Source organism: Metarhizium brunneum, chromosome 2 (assembly GCF_013426205.1).
Source record: "Metarhizium brunneum chromosome 2, complete sequence".
In the NCBI taxonomy this organism is placed as follows: Eukaryota; Fungi; Ascomycota; class Sordariomycetes; order Hypocreales; family Clavicipitaceae; genus Metarhizium; species Metarhizium brunneum.
In genome coordinates this window covers 3,827,813-3,849,866 of record NC_089423.1, presented here as the reverse complement: position 1 = coordinate 3,849,866, position 22,054 = coordinate 3,827,813, and the positions used below count along the sequence as shown (strand labels likewise).

The 22,054-nt window shown below is 50.5% G+C and overlaps 8 protein-coding genes across 8 annotated transcripts; 3 read left to right on the top strand and 5 right to left on the bottom strand.

Moving 5' to 3' along the window:
• Nucleotides 1-322: 322 nt before the first annotated feature.
• On the bottom strand, nt 323-1,205 carry cox-4 (Cytochrome c oxidase subunit 4; the record flags this gene model as incomplete). Its single annotated transcript, XM_014691978.1, has 4 exons — nt 323-487; nt 565-824; nt 937-1,032; nt 1,115-1,205. 4 exons carry the CDS (start codon nt 1,203-1,205, stop codon nt 323-325), a joined length of 612 nt encoding a protein of 203 aa, XP_014547464.1.
• Nucleotides 1,206-1,715: 510 nt separating this feature from the next.
• G6M90_00g041170 (uncharacterized protein) lies at nt 1,716-4,884 on the bottom strand (the record flags this gene model as incomplete). The annotated part of the gene is made up of 3 exons (XM_014691976.2): nt 1,716-2,607; nt 3,580-4,394; nt 4,498-4,884. The coding sequence occupies 3 exons, from the start codon at nt 4,882-4,884 to the stop codon at nt 1,716-1,718; spliced, it is 2,094 nt and encodes a 697-aa protein (XP_014547462.2).
• Nucleotides 4,885-5,533: 649 nt separating this feature from the next.
• Nucleotides 5,534-6,362, top strand: G6M90_00g041160 (uncharacterized protein; the record flags this gene model as incomplete). The annotated part of the gene is made up of 3 exons (XM_066130279.1): nt 5,534-5,587; nt 5,637-5,771; nt 5,829-6,362. The coding sequence occupies 3 exons, from the start codon at nt 5,534-5,536 to the stop codon at nt 6,360-6,362; spliced, it is 723 nt and encodes a 240-aa protein (XP_065986241.1).
• Nucleotides 6,363-10,245: 3,883 nt separating this feature from the next.
• G6M90_00g041150 (uncharacterized protein) lies at nt 10,246-11,615 on the bottom strand (the record flags this gene model as incomplete). The annotated part of the gene is made up of 4 exons (XM_014691975.1): nt 10,246-10,577; nt 10,637-10,927; nt 11,008-11,467; nt 11,535-11,615. 4 exons carry the CDS (start codon nt 11,613-11,615, stop codon nt 10,246-10,248), a joined length of 1,164 nt encoding a protein of 387 aa, XP_014547461.1.
• Nucleotides 11,616-14,757: 3,142 nt separating this feature from the next.
• G6M90_00g041140 (uncharacterized protein) lies at nt 14,758-15,342 on the bottom strand (the record flags this gene model as incomplete). Its single annotated transcript, XM_014691974.1, has 2 exons — nt 14,758-14,805; nt 14,863-15,342. 2 exons carry the CDS (start codon nt 15,340-15,342, stop codon nt 14,758-14,760), a joined length of 528 nt encoding a protein of 175 aa, XP_014547460.1.
• Nucleotides 15,343-15,965: 623 nt separating this feature from the next.
• Nucleotides 15,966-17,631, top strand: PRP19 (Pre-mRNA-processing factor 19; the record flags this gene model as incomplete). The annotated part of the gene is made up of 5 exons (XM_014691973.1): nt 15,966-15,978; nt 16,037-16,081; nt 16,136-16,574; nt 16,635-17,092; nt 17,156-17,631. 5 exons carry the CDS (start codon nt 15,966-15,968, stop codon nt 17,629-17,631), a joined length of 1,431 nt encoding a protein of 476 aa, XP_014547459.1.
• A 1,028-nt stretch (nt 17,632-18,659) lies between these two features.
• Nucleotides 18,660-19,818, top strand: G6M90_00g041120 (uncharacterized protein; the record flags this gene model as incomplete). Its single annotated transcript, XM_014691972.1, has 2 exons — nt 18,660-19,577; nt 19,639-19,818. 2 exons carry the CDS (start codon nt 18,660-18,662, stop codon nt 19,816-19,818), a joined length of 1,098 nt encoding a protein of 365 aa, XP_014547458.1.
• Nucleotides 19,819-20,389: 571 nt separating this feature from the next.
• On the bottom strand, nt 20,390-21,649 carry G6M90_00g041110 (uncharacterized protein; the record flags this gene model as incomplete). Its single annotated transcript, XM_014691971.1, has 1 exon — nt 20,390-21,649. The coding sequence occupies one exon, from the start codon at nt 21,647-21,649 to the stop codon at nt 20,390-20,392; it is 1,260 nt and encodes a 419-aa protein (XP_014547457.1).
• Nucleotides 21,650-22,054: the final 405 nt, after the last annotated feature.

Here is a 22,054-nt window from a genome sequence, read left to right as displayed (position 1 = left end):
GGAAGCTCAGCCCGCATTTTGCATCTCTAGTTGCGTTGCAAGAGAGCATCACACATGCTATTCGCATACTTCCTTGACCTGTAAAATCACAAGACTACAGGCACAGTTGTCCTTTGACGTCAATAGTAACATACATAGCGGAACACGTATGATGTGGCGCGTGGCTCTGAAGAGACAAATAGAAATGATTTCTCTGTAAATCTACACAGCCGCTGCTCCCCTCCAAGTGGAATATTTCGCCTCCCTCTCTATCAGCTACATCAAGTTGACCTTAATACACGATTTTGTACCATTCCCCGCCCCATATTACAATAGAATCAATTTATCGATATCGGTACTCGGGCTTGACAAAGTCGGCAAAGGTCTTGGGCTCCTCGAACTCCGGGGCGTGATGGTGGTGGTGGTGGTCATCCTCAGGGCCGACGTATTCCATTTTGTAGACACTGCCGCACTCGGGGCATCGCTCAATGGGGCGCTCCTTGGAGAGCTGCATAATTCAAATAGTTAGTTCCCGTAATCGCCAATACATTGGGCACAGCCATGGCAACTCGATTCATCACTTACGCCAAGCCAGGTAACGACATGAGAGTCGGCAGGGGAGCCAGTGCAGCCAGCATGCTGCTCGTCGCCGGCTGATCGGACCATAATAGGGTTCTCCATGGTTCCCTTGCGGCTGGCATCAAGAGGGCGCATGTCGAAGATGTCAACACCCTCCATCTTACCGAGAATTTCCAAACGCTCCAGACCGGTAGCCTGCTCGAGATCGGTAGGGACGGTACCAGGGCGAGCACCAGGTCCGAAAAGGTCTTCTTCAGTCTTGATATCTGCATTGAGGTGGAACATGTCAGCCAAATTGCATTTGGGATTCCAATCCCCTCCGACCGAGGCTAACGAAACCCAGCTCCCTAATTCCTATCCCCGTCGCGCCAAACGTACCATTCAGAACCTTGTAGTCGCCAACCTTCTTCTGGGTGGCGCCGGCGAGGGCAGCAGCCTGCTCACTGGGAGTGGTAGGGCCCTTGGCAGCTTCACCTGTGGTACATGGTCAGACGATGATGGGTAACAGTAGGACAACACAGGCGTCGTGTTCGGACAGCAGGGAAAATTTGCGTACGGCGAACGAAGGAGGTGGTGAAGGAGCGAGCGATAACAGGAGAGACGGCGGCGCGGCGAGCCGCGGCGATGGCGGAGCGTTGTAAGAACATGGTGTCGTTGCCGTCGATGCGAGCGAGTTGGCGATTTGTTTGAGAGGTGTCGAGGGATTTGTGAAATGGGCTGACCTTGGAGACGAAGTTGACTGATCCGAAGCTACTCCATATTCTGCTGGTAATTGACCAATCATGGGCGGGCAAATCACAAGCGACCGAAGATTATCCGCTCAGAAGCTCTTTTGCCGTAGCCGAGCCTCCGCGAAAGCTTGCTGTTTGCAACCTCGCAGGCACCGAAGCTTTACATTTTCACATGGAACGATTATTTCAAGAAAAGGAAAAAAACTCTTTACAAGATCTTAATCAATTCACGTTCCGTATCCTGTGCAATGAGCTGACCCTCCCTCCCCTCCGCCCCCCTTCTCGGCGGCAGTACTGCCCATTCAGTTAACCCGAGGAAATTGTACCAAACTGAGGAGATATTGAATCCCAAGGCGCCCATGTATTCTGGCGATATCAGCGTAAGAATAGACCTGAATCACCCCCCACAATACTTCTTTCAAGCTTTTAAAGTGAATCCCCCTGCTGAAGAACCTGTTGGTCTCGCTGCATGCCCCTGAAAGCGTTTACACCCTGATAGCTTCCTGACTGCGCCGCAAGCTGAGCTCGACGCTGTCGCCGCTCCTCAGCTCGTTGCGCTGAAGCCGTTTGTCCCGACTGAGAACCACCGGTGCGGCGGTTTCGCTTTCTGTTGGCTTCGTTTGTGCTTCTACGCGGTAGACCTGAACCCAAGGACCTGGCCGCGGAATAGCCAGCTTTGGTAGTATTCGTTTTGAAGCTAGCTATGCGGTTTTGATATTGAGCAGAGACGAGCACTGCCTGCCGCATGATGGAGTCTTCATACCCTGTAGAACCGCATTCGGATTCATCGCACAATTTGTAGATGAGTGTGCGGACAAAATGCCGTCCACTCTGGCCCGGTAGGGCCAGTTGTTCCTCGAGCTTCCGTCCAAGACGCCAGCGGATGAAGTCCCAGGCGTCCATGGCTAGGATTCCTCGGGCATTTAAAACCTTGAGGTCAGAGATCTTACACGCAACGCGGTACATGAGGTCCTTCCGGCACAAGCCTTCAGGGGGAAGGTGTTGCTTGGCTACCAGTTGATTCGGGTGGTACGGGGTGTGAAGCCCGAATATCTCGCGAATCTTGACGTGTTTACTCATGTTGTCCTGATGCAATTTAGCTCTCTTCCGTATGTCTGTGTTGTTGGGCTCTGCGTGTTTCATGGCTTGATACTTCTCTTTAAGAAACCTTTCCTCCTCTTCGTAGGCGATGAAGTCATCCAAGGAATCCCAAGATTTTTCCCAATAAAAGGAATTCTCGGTGACCTTTTCGACTGGAACTCCTCTTAAAGAATTGGGTGCCTTGTAGACGGACCCAGCCTCGTCAAGCGAGTAGACGCTGTCGTAACTTGTCCGAAGTGTTTTCTAAAAACCCGGACCTGGCGAGCTTGCTGCAGCAGTGGCATCGGAGGTATCTTGTTCAGGCTGGGTCTGTTGTGTTGGCGCCATTGGCTTAGATGGCACGTCTTGGTTCAACTGCAACGCCATGGTAGAATGAGATTTGCAGTGCAAGGGGGAAGAGGTAGGCTGTCACTGCTATGTTTAGCATATGAGTATGCACAGGAGCTATGGGAAAGCTTTCATCTCTTACTGCAAAAGTTGTCCCTTTTCTCGTCCTCGGTTGTGCAAAAACCCTCTTGAGGGTTTTGACAGAGCTAGATAAACAGCGGCGGCTTGTTGAGCTAATCGCTGTAGGTTGACCTCTGATATGTTGGCGATGCTATGTCATAAATCTAGAGCCAAAGATTTAAAACTTTAGAATAAAGGTAATAAAAAAGTAAAGTCTTAGGAAGCAAGAGAGACCGGGAGATGGCAGGTATAAAAACACCTTATCCACTTCTAATCTAAAATCGGGTTGCTTCAGGAGGCTGCTTTAACTGTCTGGGTAGAGAGACAATCAAACGAATCTCTATGATGAAAGGAGAGGGGTGTTAGGGAGGCTTAGAATTCGCCGGGAGCATGGCAGGATAAGTTCTGGTTTATATACGCGTCTGGTTCTAGTTTATTTTTCTGACACGCGACCGCCAACTGGGCGCATCGGTCTGCCAGCTGACAGCATGGTGCCTGATGGATCATGACAATCAGTGCCTCCTGACAGGCTGCCACCTTTGCAAACGAATCGACTCGACTTGTATCCTGTCTGACCGTGCACGTGCCTGCCCAATATTTGTTGGGGAAAATCAACAATAATTTTCATTCCAGTCGCCACTTTGTTCCTCCTCAACGCCCGATGCATCTCGTTGATCTACCTCCAAAATCTACAAGAATTATAATGACCCGAACCAGAGGAACCACAATTCAAACACCTCACAGCTTAGATTCTTTCACCTCCATCGGCTCCTTTGCCGGTACAAGCATGCCATCTTGGTAGGCACTGGCTACGTGCTTCCCCTCCGGGCTCCAAATCTTGCTCTCCATCATGCATCTATTGGCACTGACTCTGGGCCAGTTGATTTCCTGAATCCACCACCCATCGCCATCCATGACCGCTTCGTCGGGGTTTGTGTGGACATAGAAGGAATAGCTGAGGCTGGCTGCCTTGTCCATGTTGAATCCGTACCCCATGTGATTGCCAAGCATGATCAGCCCGTTCCTGTCGGCTTCGAAAGCATGGCACACAATGTGTCCGTTGACATCGTCTTTAGGAATGGGCTTCATGGGCCGATACAACATCAGCTGAATGCGGTCGGGGACCTCCTTGTCGCTATTGTACTCGGACATGTCAACTTTGTGCATGTCCAGTAACGGGAAGCCCCCGTGTCCTTTGAAGTCCTTGAATAGAGATGTGATGATGTCGATGTCGGATTGGGGCGCAGGTTCCCATTCGTCCGGGGCTCTCTGAGACAATATATTGGCGTAGCGTTTCTGGGCAGATATGGGGGACTGAACGTCGTCTACACCCTCAGCTGGTCGCTTGAAGGTAGTAATACAGCTGAAGCAGATGTCTCCGAGAGGGAGCTCGGCGTCTGAGTCGGGGAAAGGACCCGCTGGGTTTGAGGACGGTTGTTTGGGTTGGCGAACGTTGACTTGGCGGCCGAAAAACGAGCGGCCAGAGATTATATTAGTGACGTCGAATACGAACGGGCGATCACCGAGCCCCGGGACGGTGAAGATGCCTTGTATTGACTAGAGCATCATGTTCAGCAGATACATTTACATGTATTGGGGATCCATCATGGTAAAGACATGGTAAGACAGGCGAAGCAATATCGAATCTAGAGCGACTTACGTGAATACCAGGTACAGGCTTGACAAGACCCGTAGCAGCAGTCTGCCGCCTCTCCTCTTCCTCGATGGCCCTCGCGGCAGCCAAGGGCGCTTGCGCATACACGCAACCTCCAAAAACACCCAGTCCGCGGTGTCGTGGCCGAGGACCCTTCAAATTTCGGAACAGTTCATCCCACGGCAGCTCGTTCCCAGCCATCCAAGCGGGTTGACGGCTCATGTACCGTTTCACACCAGGGCCTTGGCTATGAATATTTTCGGGAACCTGGACAAGCTCCATGAAGTCTTGAAAACCCATGCGTGGCCACTCGCGACATGACGCCATTGCGCGTTGCTGAGCCTCCTCAAGGGTCTCTCGGAACTCTACCATGGCACCCTTTTGGTCGCTCATGGTCCAGCTGGTATAAGACGAACGGGCTGAACCGAGTTCGGTCTTGACGCCAGGCCAAGAGGTAGAAGCCAAAAGCCTTAAATCCAACGCGCAGTTCGAGCTAGACAGTTGACCAGGCCCAGAAAGATGCGCAGCGTACTTTCGTATGTGTTCCCTTTGATGCCTCCAAGCTTGAGGTTGCCAATCAATTGATGATGAATGCTCCCAAGTCCCAACTGCTCCATGTCAGCTTCAGGTTCCAGTGGGACAGGAACCTCGGCAATAAACTGGGCCCATAGTTTGCCGAGACGGGACCAGTTCGCCCAGGCAAGGCAACTCGCTTACAGGAATACAGCGGGCTGCTCTTGGCATTGAACCTCGACTTGACTGCTGCGAGTCGACATCTGCAACTCCTTGTGCTCTTTCTTCCACACGCCGCGACATGTTTGTCTACAATCCGTGGCATGGCAACTGGTCGCTTAGATGCCTCACGCGCCTGTCACAAGGAGCACTCGCCGCAAGTCACAGCCGTGGACTCTGCCTCTACCTCGTGATGACGCAAAACTAGTCCAATGTATTTGGGAAGTCTCCAATTCCTACCAGATGCCATCCGAGTTCATTCGCCCTGCTATGAAGGGCGGTGCTTTTATTCCACACAGCAAGTTAAACCATGGCAGATGACGGCAAAATGGAAACTGTTAAGGATGCCGAGTTGTTCGACTATGTCTGCGCCTCACAAATCGATGAGGAAACCTTCCATTTCCTTGGCTTAGTCCCTGCACCGCTTGAATATCATTCGAATCCAAAATGATCTCATAGTAACGAGGGAGCACATCTCGCATACTCGACGAGAGAACTTGGAGAAGGAGAAGTTCAGCAAACTGCTTGACGAGTACAGTGAGGCCTCGGTTAGCTCGAGCTGACATGGCCAATATTCTTACTTCTTTCCAACGACTGCACTGCAGAACTACGACTATGTCCATGAAGCCCGGCTATCGATCATGAAATCACTGAGCGAAGGAAACAACGCATCTAAGTTCAAGTTTCCCGTGACTACAATCCATCACCACACTCGCCCGTTCGAATCTCACTACTACTACCTGCACGATAATGCCAAGCATGCCGCAGTGGACGCTCTTTGTAACAAGCTTCGTCACTGGATCTCTCCTCAGTTGTCTTACTCATCACAGGAACGTCTATATCGCAGCAAGGAGTTCGGAGACGCGAAGCCAACCGATGAGATCTCAACATTGGTGGACAACCTAGTTCGACTGTTGGTTGCCCTCGTGGCAGTTCTAGTTGTTGTTATCCCGATGTTCATCGTGTTGGTGCATTCATTGCCGAAGAAAAGTTTGATTCCGTCGTCAGTATTCATGATTATGTTTGCATGTGTCTTGTCATTCATGGTCAAGACTTCGAATGTTGAGACCCTTGTCACAGCTGCCACCTATTTAGCTATTCTTGTGGTGTTCGTAAGGGCAAATTCTTTGGCAGGATGAGACCGTCGTCATCGAATCAATAGTGGTTATCCTTTCACCGATGACCTCCACGGAACAAAACGTGCGTACTGCGTTGCTAAGGATTTTTCCAAAAACATTCCATGTAAATCGAGGGATTGTTACTTCTGCCACATTCTCCAGCTTGCACTTGGAGTAGCTCATGCTAGTGAGTGTATCTTGTTCGGTAAGAATACACCCCCTGACTTTATTCTACTAGGGAATGGAGGCATATTTGGTCCTGGAATTTATACAAACAGTGCTTCCTCAGGTCCATAAACTGAAAAGGCTACTTCAGAGTCAGGTGATTATGCCTTGAATATGGGGATTCGCCCAAGAAGCCATGCTATACTCTTGAGTACTGGTATTACTGGCAATCGTTAGCTCACACGTGTTGCAATACCTGGCAGAACTTTTCCTGGCCCTGGATATCATTCTGTATGTCTGCATGTGCCCCAGTAGTATACACTATGTATACACAAACGAAATAACCCTGAACATGGTTTTCACTTGCGCATCATTGGTCGGAGGTAGTGAACTTGGTCCGACCCAAAATTCTACTCCTGACTTTGTTTTCCGACACAAGAAGGGCCTTTTGCACATGTTGATGTATGATTAGCAACTGTGAGCACTAATAAAATGCTTCTTAGTAGGATAAGAATTCAGCCGCGGGATGCCGGCGAGATTGGATTGATCGACTGGAATAACATAGACGCAAACCATGGCCTTCCGTTTATAAGCGAATGCGCTTTTGAGTATAATATAAAAGTGACAATATTAAGAAATTAAAATTGACCTCAAACTAGAGGCTTTAGCTCAATGATTATTAAAGTTTCCAGCTTCTCAAGGCCTCAATTAAGTGCTATCGGCACACCAATATTAAAGCTTTACACTCCTTCTCGTGTTGACACGGCTATTCAGGTTAAGTTGGCCGCCGAGGCCAAGAAGCTTGACTGCATGTAGTACTATCTTGGATACTGACACGGCACGCTCGCCTTTCTCGGCCCCCAAACTGTGAGCCGCTAGGCCGATAGCTTGCATAAAGTATGCATCTTGACGCGCGTAGGCAAAGTTGTCATCGGCCAATACAGTTCCTTTCGGCAACGATCAACAGCAATCCGGGTATACTTTGCCCCCTGACATTATCAGCCACCGATTAGACGTGTCCCTTACTTCGAAATCGGATTGAGCTCGTGGGCTTTCCGACTCCGAAACCAAGACGTTCCATTGCCAAAGACTATCTGAGCCTCGTCGTTGGCAAACCTCGACGCCAAATGCACTAGCAAGAATGTGTTTCGCAAGAAAGGCACCTTGGCTCCCCTGGTTCTCGTGTTCACCCACCATGTAGTTCAGCAACCACGACAGTACCACGACAGTCGGACCATCTTCCTGAAACGGCTTGTCTTCCTCCATCAAGAACCCAGGCACCCTGGAGTCACAGGAGCTGTGAAATAAAAACCTCTTCTGACTCTGTCCCTCTGTAATGCACCGTTGATGGCATTTTGGCCGGCCCGCACGTCTCATCATGCAGATTGACAAGGAAACATTTGGCCCAGAACAGGCCCAATGGCTTTTTTATGTCCTTAGTCTTCCGTATGTTTTCACCCGCATGTCCCAGTTGCCTATTAATTGTAATCAACTCTTTTTTCGGATACACAAGACCGATCGGAAACGGCCGGCAGGGTATGAATTTGTACCCCGAGACGCATGGTCTCAGCATACGTGGGTAGAAGAATAGGTATCGATTCAAGGTCTTGAACTTTTTGCTATTTGGATAGTACACGGAACGAATTTCGTCAAGTTTCGACAAGATATCTAGAATAAAGCGCTTGCAATGCGAGGCAAAAGTCATTGGACATGGGAGCACGCTAGTAGCAGATCTGTAGCTTATTAGTCTATTTATATAACGGAATATCAGGTGTCTTGACGAAGCATACGCTTAGCCAACGTCTAGTTGATGCAACAGACGCTTCGTCTTGTCCTAGCGTGTCAGGCAAGGTTTTACGCCTCTCTTTAATCATACCCGTAGCCCAACTAGGGGGATCTGGATGTTGCCAGCACTTTTTCTGACTCGCTTCCGGACCCTTGCCGAGTATTGCAAGCTTTTTGCAGCCTCTAGTAACCTGCCTCTGGTTTTATACGTTGCTGGCATCCAGAACCGCGGAAAACTCTTGGCAAGACCCCGGCTTCCCTTGTCATGCCCATAGGTCAGGAATGAGCCCTGGGCTTCGTTGCATTAATTCATCACCAAATGTAGCGCGAACGAGGGCTATTACAAAATGATGCTTGAGGAACTTTTCGAAACTGGATGACTCGCTTCCCTCATATCCAGTAACTGAAGCTTCAACTGGCTTAATGAGATTTCTTTTTTTTATTTAAAAAAAAGTCAGTTATTGATTCTCAGCCGTCTTGGATAAGCCCAGATACAAGATTATCATGGGCCATAAAGTTTATAAAGTTTATTCGACCCGAGATTTGTTTTGCTTCTTGCCTCAAGCACCCTCTCGGTTGGCCTGGACAGTCTTGGTTACACGCCAAAGCATGGTTCTAATACGACGCTATATACTTTGTATAACTGTTAGCTAGGAGTTTTCCAACTCGGCGAGGATATTCTTTTGCCCTGGCAAAAGACACAGACCTCGTTATTCAAGATAGGGATCCTCAGTGTTGATGGATGCGACAAGTGTTGTCTCTCGTTTTAATGTAGTTTTCGCAAGTAAAATAATGTCTTCTTGATAGCTTCGCGTAGCTTCCTGAAGAAAATTGAGTCCATTGAATACGAATGAAATCGCGTTCAAGATTGGAAATATATAAAGAACAGTATTTGACCCGGTACACCGTCCCCGCTGGCGCTCAACAACACATACAGAGAGAGAAAGGCCAGAAAGAATGCACTATGCTTTGCTCCAGCTTGAATTCAGCATAGCCTTGGCGACAAATTGTCTGGAAACCGATAAAAGGAATATTATTTGTCCCTCTCGTGAGCAGGTTGATGATTGTCCCACATTATGATGTGACGAGAAACGTGAACAGGCACACACCGGTGCTCCTGCGACAGTGTTCTGCCGTACTTCAAGGTTTTTCATTGACTGTGCTGCTATTTTGTGTCGTTGCTAACGTCTTGAGCTTGGAGTCCTTGCTCTTCTTGCCTTTGTTCGACAAGCAGGGAACCTACTAGTATCCATTGTGCCTAGCTGTAACAAATGTAGTGCTACAAGGTACTCGACACTCGCACCATATGTGCCTTCGCTATACGAGCGAAACGACGGCGACTCGGTAAAAGTGGCGCTGCTTGAGCATCAGTCCGCTCAAATATCGAACCAACAAGTTCAAATTCCGGGCGCACGGTGACCCATAGACTTCGTCAATTCCTGTATTCGGCAGTCGCCGAAGCTAGAGCAACATTCGACGGAGCCGTGTAAGCTATGTCAAGCTTGCTTACTGGAATTCGCCTGACAGCAAATGGCCGCAGTTGCAATCTTCCCCAAGGCCGAATTTCTTCCACGGCAGCATGCGGAGGCCCCTTGCCTGACAGCGGTTACACACTCGCAAATCATGGGGGGCCGGATAGGTATCGATTTGAGAGGCTTCTCAGCACACGAACCTGTAGGCATTCCAAGACGACAGTTAAAGCCGTGGAAAAGGAAGTCCCAATTCTGGCATTAGTATTTGTGGGGAAAAGTTCGATTACCATCTTAAAGGCGGCTGTTGTGAATCGTGTCTTGTCGAATTCAGAATAGTAAATAGCGAGGTAAAAGTTCAACGGCTCTGTATGCACTTGAAGCCTAAAGAACGCCACCCACACCGGCCCCCCGAAAATGATGATGATGATAATGATAACAAAAAAAATAGCATGTGAAAAGGGGGATAAATGTAGGATTTTACTTCATACAAAATTGTGACATCTTCTGGAATCCTGCGGCTCTGGAGTCCACTCATGGCTAGAAACCTTGATGGCGTGACTGACGTAGACCGAATCTGGAGCGGTAGGGTTGTGCTGAGACGTAGAGTAGATTTGTGGCGCCTGAAAGTCAGTTAAGCCGATCAAGTCGTTTTCTGACCGATTCCTCCCTTGCAGAGACGGATTGGAGGACTCGAATGGTTGGAATTGATGATGACGGTTGCTGGTGGCATCGTACCCTTTTCCACCAGAAGGGTTTCGATTTCTGCTGAAAACAAACAGTTGTCGAAAGGAGGCGAGATTCGCCACTATTACGGCTACATCATTTGTTAAACCTGGGGTTTGAGAGGTGAAGGTCAGGAAATACACTGCATACCGACCCCCATTTCGACTTCGGACCATATGAAGAGCAAGTCAATGCTTGTGTGTTTTACCCCGGTCGTCGAGGTTCTTACAAGAGCAACGCGAATCCCGGCAGCAATCATGACGAAGACGGTAACGGAGAATACGCCGGCGAGGAGCAGCTTCTTGGGCCATTGGATCCGTACATGCCAGAGCATCCACAGTGGGATCGACATGACGAGCAGGTCTGTGACGATGTCGGCCGCCAGGTTGCCGTAAAAGGTGCGAAACTGGTACTCAACGTGGCTTCGTCCAGCACAATGCGCTATCAGACAATGAGTAAGGCTGGAACATTGAACGATTCTGACCAGGGTTGAGTAAGGACAAGACATGAGAAACACCCACCCATTATGTACTTGATGTCATTCGCGCTGCACTTGTAGTCAATAATCGCCACACAGCTAACCCAGCCTGCGAGCAGTAGAATCCCAACCACCCAGCACCATATCTTCTTGGCTCGAGGCGCCTGTGGTCCTAAAATCCTGCGAAAAAAGACCAGACACGAATACTTGACTGCCCACAAGGAAGTGTGGCAGAGTATGTTCCAAACCACAATGTTCGATGATAACCTTGACCACTGAGAGATGAATTCGGGGGACTGGGGAGCCTTGCCTGTGACTATCCTGAGCTGCCAGAATAGAGTCCCTGCTTTCGTGTGCCAGAGGATTGTGGAAACGAGTAGCATGAGCCAAGCGGCGATGACAAGCGCGTCGTCAACAAATAGAGTCTTGAATGAGCGGATGCGTATCGCTAGACGGAAGAGAAGAAAGGGAAGGGGGAGACATGTGGCAGTCCAGGCAACAGCCTGCACAAGATTAGACGTGGATGACGCTTCAACGCTAGTTGTCCATGCTGTTGCGAGCCTAACTTACATAAAAGGCTTCTTTGCTCATGCCACTATTTACAGAAGCTGCCGGGTTGTTATCTGGGGGGAGGCCTGTGGCGTTTGACATGCTGATATTCGGTGCTGCTGAGCGCGGCGGATGTAGAACTGAAATTCCAGAGAAGGCCAAGTGCTTTCTTTACAGCGAACGATAAAATTGAATTTCTGGCGGGCAGACTGTGTCTCGTAGCTTATGCTTCCGCCATTGCGAAGGACACTTATTGCGAATCAAAGCAGGCCGAAATGCGAAGAGGGCGCAAGGGTTGTTGGTCGTGCTTATCAAGTGCTTTTGTGTGGTTCATATGCGGTTATTATATTTCGGCACCCCGCCAGGTTCGTTGGCATTATAGTGAGGTATCGAGATGCATCAAGGTGTGCTTACCTGCATGGATCAACATGGAGTCTTCCCCTGGCCGTCACTGAACGGACGCGGAAGGGAGCTGGCTTCTGCAAGCTGTTGGGCTCGTGGTTCCGAGCCATCTTGATGTACCGCTGTTGTATTTTTGAGCTACCTACCTGGGTACCGAAGTACTCGAGTACAGTAGTCTAGGTAGGTAGTCAGCTGCACATTGGTACGACGAACGACCTGGCCTTGTTGGCTGCTCTGTGTTGCTCGGTTCAATGTTGTGTTTCATCGACTTGCAGCCAGCGCGCCACAAGCGACACGAGGAATACTGAAGCAATGACGACGTCGGACAAGCACCAAGTCTTCCGCTTCCACTGTAGCAATTAGCGGCCGGGATAACTGTTGTGTAGCCTCGTTCGACATCTACAATAGGAGGGTCGTGATCATGACTATTTGCCCGATGCAGATGGATATGAAATCACCGAGACGATATCATATCTGCCGGTGGTAATCGGACTGATTTTCTTGAGGCCATGAAACCAGAATGGCAAAAATAAAAAGTGATATATTCCATTTTATTTCCACAAATAACTGACTTGGATTGGGGGATGCCTACTACCTAGGCACGTACATGTATGTCTGGGTTCCCAAGGAGAATTCCGAATCGAGGTTCTTTGTAGAATTCGGAACGAACTTAGGGCTGCACCACGGCAGCATCTCCTCGCCCCCAAGTGTCGGAATGGGTGATGACTTGCCGATCCCCATGGCTTGATCTGACCAACCCCCTGTAGCCAGCGCGAGCCCGAGCGCGACGCACATAAGCAACATTGAAATAAACGGCACACCGGCGGCTTCGACGTCTGCAAGGACGGAGTAATACCACATCGCGAAAGTATGAAACGGCTCGGTAAGATTCTCGGAGTTCATGTACTGCCTCTGGTTGGCCAGGCGGGAAGGCAGACAGAGCATTGCTTGTTGTGTCTGCTGCAGTAGCTATTCCTGGTCGCACAATTAGCAATGCCCGACTCCTCCGAGGATTAAATGGTGAGCTGCCAACATGGTGAAGATGGGCTGACTCCTTAGCCTACTACATGTCGACATGCCCTTGATGGGACATGGAACTGATCAATTGTTTAACCACCCCGAGCCCTTGCTGTTCAACCCAAAGGAATGGTCAATCTGTTACAGAAGCACGGCATATCAATACGAGAAGGCCACTTTTACATCAACTGCGGCCACGGGACCAGCAGCTGTGAGAACCCCTTTGATGATATGTGTACGGCACGACCTGCCGCGGCAGCAGAGCTTCATTCCCAGGACAATTTGAAGCTGCCATTGCGCTGGCAGAAAAGCAGGACCTGGCCGACAAGTTAGCACTCGCAGGCTCGAGGCGTTGCGCACAAGGGCTTCACGCCACAGCTGGTTGATGACGCCCATGTGTACCTTCGGCTAGAACAACAAGTACTCCGTACTGCGTGAATATTCTGACGGCGCAGGGTCCCGCGCTGAAGGCCCCTGGGGGGGGGGGGTAGGGGGGCTTCGTAGTGGTCAACGACATGTGCATTCCTCAACCGGGCCAGCTGCTGATTGCGAAAGAGCCCGGCGTCGTCTCAAGATGATGGCCATCTCGGTGAAAGCCTCAAGCTTGAACAACGCCAGGGAGCGTGATGCCGGGACAGGGCGATGCGGCTCGTTGCGAAAGCAGACGCACTAGACGGTTTGAATTTTAACATGGAAGGCATGACCGTCCCTGATGGCGCAAGCCTGGCCTGCTGGAATAGGCGAGTAGTCATGTCTGGTGTGGATACATGTACACAGTAAACAGGCGCTAGGTGCACTGAAAGACAGCAAATAGCGGCATTTTTAATATACAACGCTCTAGGCAGATGATATACTAATAAGAATATTTTAGTACAGTTTTATCATTAATATGTACCATTTTCCCTTTGTTTTAAATGCATTATCCCAGGGTAGTTGGCGATAGCAATTGTTCATTAATACCCAGTAGTCACAGGTAGGCACCCACCGGGCTACGGAGTGCAAATTCTGATCGCTTCCTTGGAGGAAGGAAGGAGTGCCCTTCGCACTGATTCGAAAGTGCTTGACCTCCGCGTTGCATATTGATGCATTGCTGAATTTGAGAAAGGCATAATTTGCCTTCCCGGTAATAGTAACACAACATTGAAGTGATAAAACCCTCTATGCGGCTTCCACATTCCTTCTGCACAGTAGAGATGTAAGATGTCACCCTAGCATGAACTCATCTGACCAGACTCCTACCCTAAGTTGCAGGCTTGACTGCTGGAACCTGCATGTGGCGAATGGAGATCGAGGCGGCAACCGTTCTGTGAACATTCATGGCACACGCTGGATGTGTACGGAGTACTGTGCACTATTGCTCACTCCATGGCACACGGGACTTTTTAAAGCTCTTTCTTGTATTTCGTACTCCAGAAGTCCCAGTCCGTATACCTGTCACCCATACTCGTAGACACCATTAGTCTGTCTTACCAATCGGGAGACTGAAACTCGAACCTTGCAGGGAGTGAGTGCAGTGAGGCCACCGTCGACAACTACAACATGATCACGTCCCTGGCACAACACTCTTTGTACATTTCTATTCTGATGCCACTCCACTGTGGCATGTAGGGGCCTCTAAGGAAGGCGAGTCGAAAAAAGGTTTATGCTGAGTTTTTTTTGACATTTTTTTGTTGTTACTTCTATCATACCGCCTTTACACAGCGCCGACTAAATCCAATATCTCTAATCAGGGAAATGAAATCAATTGATAGAGATTGCTTCTACGCCTCGTTTTCTGCCTTTCTTGCAGAGTAAATTTATAGCAAACAGTGGTCTCGACTGCGTCTCATGCCAAAAGCTTGGACGCTCTGTCCTTTGCAATGTCGCACATAGCCTAGCATGAATTAGCATTCTACTACAGGCTTGACACCATTATTCGAGAGTTATTTACCTCGAGCGCCGCGTCAACTTCCATCGCAAAGTCCCCGCGGTCAATGCGTGCTCTCATGTCCTTCATAATCTCAGGCCGCCCTCTGCCGTTGACAAAAACGACGAATCGCAGACCGGGAAACTTTTCTTCATATTCGCGGTTGAGCTCTGTGAGCTGCTCTCCCTGGCCTTGAAGATTGGCTTGCTCCGAAGCTGACTGTGCCGAGTCGACCTTTTTGGAACCTAGCCGTGGGTGAGAGCCAACAACCGACAACAAGACGGGGTTGGGGTTGGATGGCGTAGACTTGCTTGAGAGATCGAACAGCGCCGGCCGGCATTCATCTATCAGCTCCGAGTATGATGAGTATTCGGCGTTCCGTACCACCGGCAAGAGAGTCGAGTGAATGGCCGGGCTGGGCTCAAAGAGGAGATCCAACGTCTTTGTCTGAGCATCTTCGGACAGTGACTGCAAGACGCCGATCTGAGGGAGCTTGTGTGCCATGTTGGAGAGTTGGCCTTTGGAAGCCGTTTGCTGAATATTACATAGGGGGACCGCAAAGAAGTGGCCGAAAACGACCAAGATAGCAAATCAAGTATTCTTGGAATTATCGCAGCAGCCAAGGCATACAAGTTCGTCATCCAGTTTTATGGTCAACATCACATGTGCACACATTACGGGCCCCGGGGCATTGCGACGATCGCCTGAGGATCGGAGCTCTCCGGCGCGGGACTTCGAGTTAGAGCATAAGGTGGTGGATGCACTTATGAGCAGAAAATGCTAGATTACTGTATACAATTGCCTTACATTCAATGCACAAGCATAATGGTACATTTGAGTTGTCATCTAATTTTTTTCGTCTTTGAGGCCTACATAGAAGCAAAAGGTTGACAGAGTTGCTGCCATCGATCATGGGGAGAGACACGCTGTACGGAGTACACTTCACGTGATCCACCTGTCGCAACCAGCATCTCGTAGTGGTCCGTGCTCTCTGCTTCGCGAACCGGAAAATCTCAATCGGGACAGTCAGTACCTTGTAGTCGCAGGTGCAGGCAGGGCCAGCGCGATTCTGTGACGGCTCGACAAGATACCATTGAATGCTGGGATAGCTTTCAGCATCAGTCGCCATGCTTTGTGGAAGTACGAGAGGCCTGTCACGTATCAAAATGAGTATATTTATGCTAACATCATCATCCAGTTTCCGGGGAAGCTCCCCAAGAGCCCGTCGTGTCCAAGAAGTCTGGTAGGAAACCTTGTTTGCTGATGCCATTTCCAGTCTGTCCTGACATCCCTCTAGGAGTTGTCTACGAGAAGAGACTTATCGAACAATACATCAACGATCATGGCACCGAACCCAGCACCGGTGAGGCTCTCACGGCCGATGATCTTCTTTCCATCCAGTCCTCGCGCGTCGTCCGCCCTCGCCCTCCTACACTAACATCAATACCCGCGCTTTTGGCGACTTTTCAAAACGAGTGGGACAATCTTGCTCTGGAAACATATAACCTGAAAGAGCAACTTGCCCGAACTAGGGAAGAATTGGCAACCGCACTTTACCAACATGACGCTGCTGTTCGCGTCATTGCGCGTTTGAGCAAAGAGAGGGACGAAGCCAGAGACTCCCTCAGCAAGGTAACAGTCACAGACGGTGCTATCAATGGCGAAGAGATGGTTGTGGATAGCGTCGAAGGTCTCCCCGAGGCACTTGCCGAGAAGGTGGATGAAGTTCATGCGTCGTATGTGCCTGACATTCGCCCTCCATGATGCTGCATTCATGCTAATAACGCGATTTCTAGCTTATCAAAGGGGCGAAAGAAGCGGCCTGTTCCCGAAGGCTGGGCTACTTCTGATGACATATCCGCATTTGATACGACTGCCTCTAGCGCGCTACCCGTATCGGAAACGACTTCCATCGATCTCGAAGGAGGATATGCCGCTCTAGGTGGTCTCAAAGGCGAGGCTGCTATTTATTCTATTGAAGCAGACAAGCTGGAAAGGCAGCTGCCCATCAATGAGGCGGTCACAAATACCTTGTGGAATGGACCAAAGCTCTTCTTTGCTACCAGCCAGGGCAACGTCAAAGTGTACGAAGGAGGCAATGAAGTTGCTTCAGTTTCCGAGCATTCTGGGCCTGTCACTGGTCTCAGTGTTCACCCTGGGGCGGATATTCTTGCCTCCGTGGGCACCGACAAAAGCATCGTGTTCTATGATTTGGCCACCATGAAGCGCGCTAGCCGTGCATTTGCGGATGCCTGTAAGTTCTGTCATCTCTACTATCTCAATAGCTCCCTGGCTCATGGTTGACTGACTGCGCTAGCTCTGACCACATGCACATTCCACCCTGATGGACATCTCTTCGCTGCAGGGACTGTCAGTGGAGATATCAAGCTCTACATGACCAAGAACTTGGACCAAGCTGCCATATTCAAGCTTGGTGCCCCCGTTCAGGCCCTTGTCTTTTCCGAGAACGGTTTCTGGCTGGCCGCTACTGCCAAGGGCCAGACGACTGTCACAATCTTTGATCTGCGCAAGGAGGGAGATGCGGCAACCGCCAAGGTCCTAGAGACTGGTGGATCGGTACAGTCTTTGGCTTGGGATTACACTGGCCAATACCTGGCAACTGGCGGTGCATCTGGCGTGACGGTTCAACAGTACACCAAGTCGAGCAAGAAGTGGAGTGAACCATTCAGAAATTCTACTCCGGCTGTTGGCGTTAGATGGGGAGAGTCTGCGAGAAAGCTCGTGGCAGTTAATGGAGAAGGGGTGGTGAGTGTATTCGGCGTCAAAGAATAAAGCACGGAATTTGGGCAAGAGACCATTTTGCTGGTTGATATCACGGTCTACATGTTTTCAAACAAGGAAAAAATGGGCAGGGGGCGAAAGTCGTGTTCAAATAGTTGTATACCTACAGTAACCTACTTGTCTCTGGTCTTATAAATGGTACAATGGAGACAATTAACTAATTTGCTTCTTCTTCATTTGGACACGATGACAGATCATGTTATGCACATGATCATTGTCGGTGCGTAGCCCGGAATAAGATGATTTGACGGGTCGGCATCTGGTTGGTGGCAAATGCACACATGCATTGAAATTCCAGCACCACCAACTCCACATGCATTCACAAAGGCCCAGGTGCCATTTCAGTGGAGCATGGCCATTGAGGCGCCAGTCAGAGGTGAGTTGACGTCTGGAAGGCTAAGATTGACTTCGATGTACGGAGTACCAGTACGGAGTACCCAGAGTGATGTCTGCCAGACTCCAGTTGACCACATGCATCCGGGCGTCCGCCGCTGCTGGGCAGCCAAGCAGCCTCAACACTGTGCTTGCGGTCAACTGCTAAGACTCTGGAGGGGCAATCGACACTCGACCCGTCTCGGACACACAACACGCCATCGGCGGCAAACACCATCCTCACCTGTTTATACTTTGGCGAACACATCCTTCTCCTACCGTCGAGGCGATTATACATCACGCTGGCATTTATCATCTACCTCGATCACGCATTAGGCGATCAGGCGTGGCCTTCACCCCAGAGTCCTTTGGCTGATTACCAACCAGCGGCGCCGTCCTGAAAGTGTCTCTCCCGAACGCCGGACTTTGTGGCCTGGCGTTCCAATCTTGTTTGCCACCGGCTGAACATTGAACGCGACAAACCGAGTGCAGCCTGCACGGAGCGGACCGGCCGAGCGAAGCGGATGCTAATATAACACGGCGCATTTCCTCGCGGAGCCAAGCCGACAGCCAGAGCTGCGTGTGCCCTTCCACAGCAACATATTGCACGGTTATTCCGACCACACGGACGTTGTTGCACCCTCGAAATGACGCAAGTCGGGGACGCAGGGCTCGACTTCACGGGCGAGGATGATCTCATCGAGATTCATTCGTCTCCCCCGACCCGATCCTATAATCCCCTCGAAGACTTGCTAAATCCTCTGCAGCCGATTCCAGCCCAACCTGTGAGATTACGCCCTGGTCGAAGGAGTGACCGCCATCCACCACCTCTTGGCCCGATGTCTCGACAACCGTCGCAGCCGCAGCAAATGCAGAGTACAGAATTCATTGATCTGACGGAAGAGCCAGATTCGCCTGTTGAGATACGGCATTCGCAACCACCAAGTCAAATAGGAAGGAACCCGAGGCGGACAAACTCACAACGAACAACACCGCCTTCCCTGTCCAGAAGTGACAGTACTTTCATGGGAACCGGGGCTAGCGTTATCGATCTGACGGTTGATTCACCAGAAGATGATCGTGCTCCAGAGCCCAGAGTGACTAGGAGTCAGCGGCACCACCACCACCATCATCACCACCATCATCATCATCGAACACGAAATTTTAGACAGGATCAATTAATTGAATTGGAGTTTATCAACGCCAACAGTGGCAGTATTTACTCCAACCTTTCGAATAATGTTCGTCGAATAGCGGGTCTTTTGGGCGGCAGCTTCATGTCTCGAGGTTTCACGGCAACCCCAATCGAGTTTCCGCCCAATTTTGCCGCCAGAGAGCCGAGCCCCAAACCACCAATGGAACCGGTTCCACCAACACGCGATGGATTCACTCGAGACACCTCGTTGGCAGATGAGAGGGTGGTTATATGCCCAGCGTGCGGAGATGAACTCGCATACGACCCAACAGGAACAGGACCTCAACAAGGCTCAGCCTCTACGAGCGGCAAGAAGAGAAAACGAGCACCTGGCGAACACCACTTCTGGGCCCTAAAAAAATGTGGACATGTAAGCATAATGAGCTGCAAGGACTACGATCAAGTCGGAAAGTGCACTAACAGTGAGAAAGGTTTACTGCGCGGATTGCTTTGAGAATCGGAGACCGACCAAGGCCAATCCTCTGGGCGTTGGGTTTCGGGCGCCGTCAGGGAAAACACCCGGCATCGCACCAAACGACATCCGATGCGCTGTGGAGAGCTGCGATTCAAAGGTTGCTCTCAAGACGGAATGGGTGGGCATCTATTTGTGAAGGAAACCTGTACAACAACAAAACAATCCACGAATCTCCGGTCAAGCCAGCGGGGCCTTGTGCCCGTGTTTGGCTGCCAGGCAGACGGTGCACACTTGATGATGAACTTGACATATCATGGCATGGCATGGCATGGCGGAGCGGGTTTTAGACACTGGCGTTTTAGGTCTGTGAAACTCTTGTAGCATGTTATGAGGGAGATGATACCACAATTTACGGAGCTTCCGACGAATGGTTTCTCTAGTCCTTTTTTTCTTTGCTTCTTTTTGTTTTTTGGAACACAGGGTCACTGTAGCGGCGGCGCTGGGGGTTTATCTTGAATCAGCTGAGATTTTGCAAGAATACACTTTGAAGTGGCTGCGCAATATGTGGCAGACGAGGTGCCTTTTTTTTGCACCGAATATTGAGTAATTCATGTGTCTGGGTATCCTTATGTCCTGACTATCCTATGCCTCCCGACGTGGTGATGACGACAAACCGGTACGTATTCACCCCCCAATAACTATGTCCCGTGGTATCATGTGCTGTTCTATTCCCGAGTAATTCGTCATGCTTGCGTCCTGTTATAACCCTAAATGATGAAATCTAACGCCAGGTCGTCCATCCAATCACCTCCATATTCTGTCTCTTGCGAGCCACTCATATCGCATATGCATATATTCTCCTTGTCCTCTCCGAATGAAGGACTTGATTTTGTGATGCTGTCGACACGCTTCTGCGGCAAGGTTGTATTTGTTGTTGAATAGCCGGGTCGTTTACAAGTTGCCATTTCCTTGGTATGATGCGCCTGCGCGATTTCTTGGTCCTTTAGTTGCTCTACCGCTGCGGTGCGTTTACTCCGCTGTATGGCTAGGGACACGAGTTCGTCTGAGCCGGACGGCGTGAAGAATCGCTTGGGTGGCGGCGGTGCTTGATCCTGCTGCTGCGGAGCTGGGGTTTCCATGTCGCTGAGCCAGTCGCCGGGCATGGCGTCGAGGGTCTCGTCTTGGAGCTCGAGTGCCTGCTGGGATGATGAAGGGAAGAAATCGTCCAGGTTGCCAAGGATGGCTTGTGTGCTCATTGGCGGTTGCTGGATGACTGGCGGTGGCGAGTGGACGGGCCTCTGTGGTTTCGCTTGATACGGGCGAGGGGGAGGCTTCATTTCTCCCAGGGGCCCCGGGGGGGTTTTTGGCTTCCGACTTGGCTGTTTGTGAGGAGGCGGTGTCGTCGGCGGGTTGTCTTGTTCCAGAGCATGGTTCTCTGGTGGTTCTGCGTTCTCCTCCATGTCAGGTCCCTTTTGCGCAGTCCCTTTGCTAGTACTATTCGTCATCGTGTCCAAAATCTCCGCCAGTTCGCTGTCGTCTTCTTCCGGTATTAAATCCAGCTCGGGTCTGTCGTGATTCAACCTGTGCGCCTGCTCCTGTCCGGTTTCCTTATCCTCCACGTCATCACCCCCTTTCCCGGCTTCCTCCAGAGTCCCGCCCCCGGAATCCCTCTTCTTCCCAGAGCCGTTGCCTCTGACAAATCTCGCAATCGTACTTTGGCTGGGGCGCACGTCCACCAGCGGCATGCCGAGCTTTTTCTTGTGCTCCCGCTCGGCCAACTCCTTCTCGCGCTTCTTTTCTCGCGCGATCTTTGCTTTTGCCGCGGCCTTTTCCCTTTCGAATTCTTTCCGTATCCTCTCCTGCTCGGCTCTGTCTTGCTTTAAGCGTTCAGCGCGGGACATGGGCGGGGTCTTTGTTGATGCCTTGTAGGCCTTGCGCACTTGTTTTGTCGTCATGGGCCGAACATGTTGGGCTGGCTGGGGGGCGGGGGCATTTGGGATAATCGTGAATGTCCTTTGCATGGGCATGGCGCAGGTAGTGGCTGGCGACGTAAGACGCGTCGATGTTCCATTGATGGCGTGTCGTGCGTGAATGTCGAAGCTCGTGAAGTTTGAGACTCGGTCCAGCGGCGGCGCGCCTGTACAGGCGAACAAGCAGCACTGAGTGGGGCCACCACGCCAAGAGCGATCAATAGTGGCACATGCATCTTGTCAATTAAAGCCGGGGCTCTCTGCCACTTTAATGTCAAGCAACTCAGCTTCAACGTCGCACAAGTATGCACACACGGCCAGAACAAAGGGCAACAAGTCGCCGTCGTGCATCATCTCTCTGCGGAGCAAAGCTCGAACAGACTACTACGTAATTGCATGCCTCATTGAGCGCAGTTTTGCTTTTTAATTTTAAATTATGCCCAGGGCCCAGGCCCTGTCGTC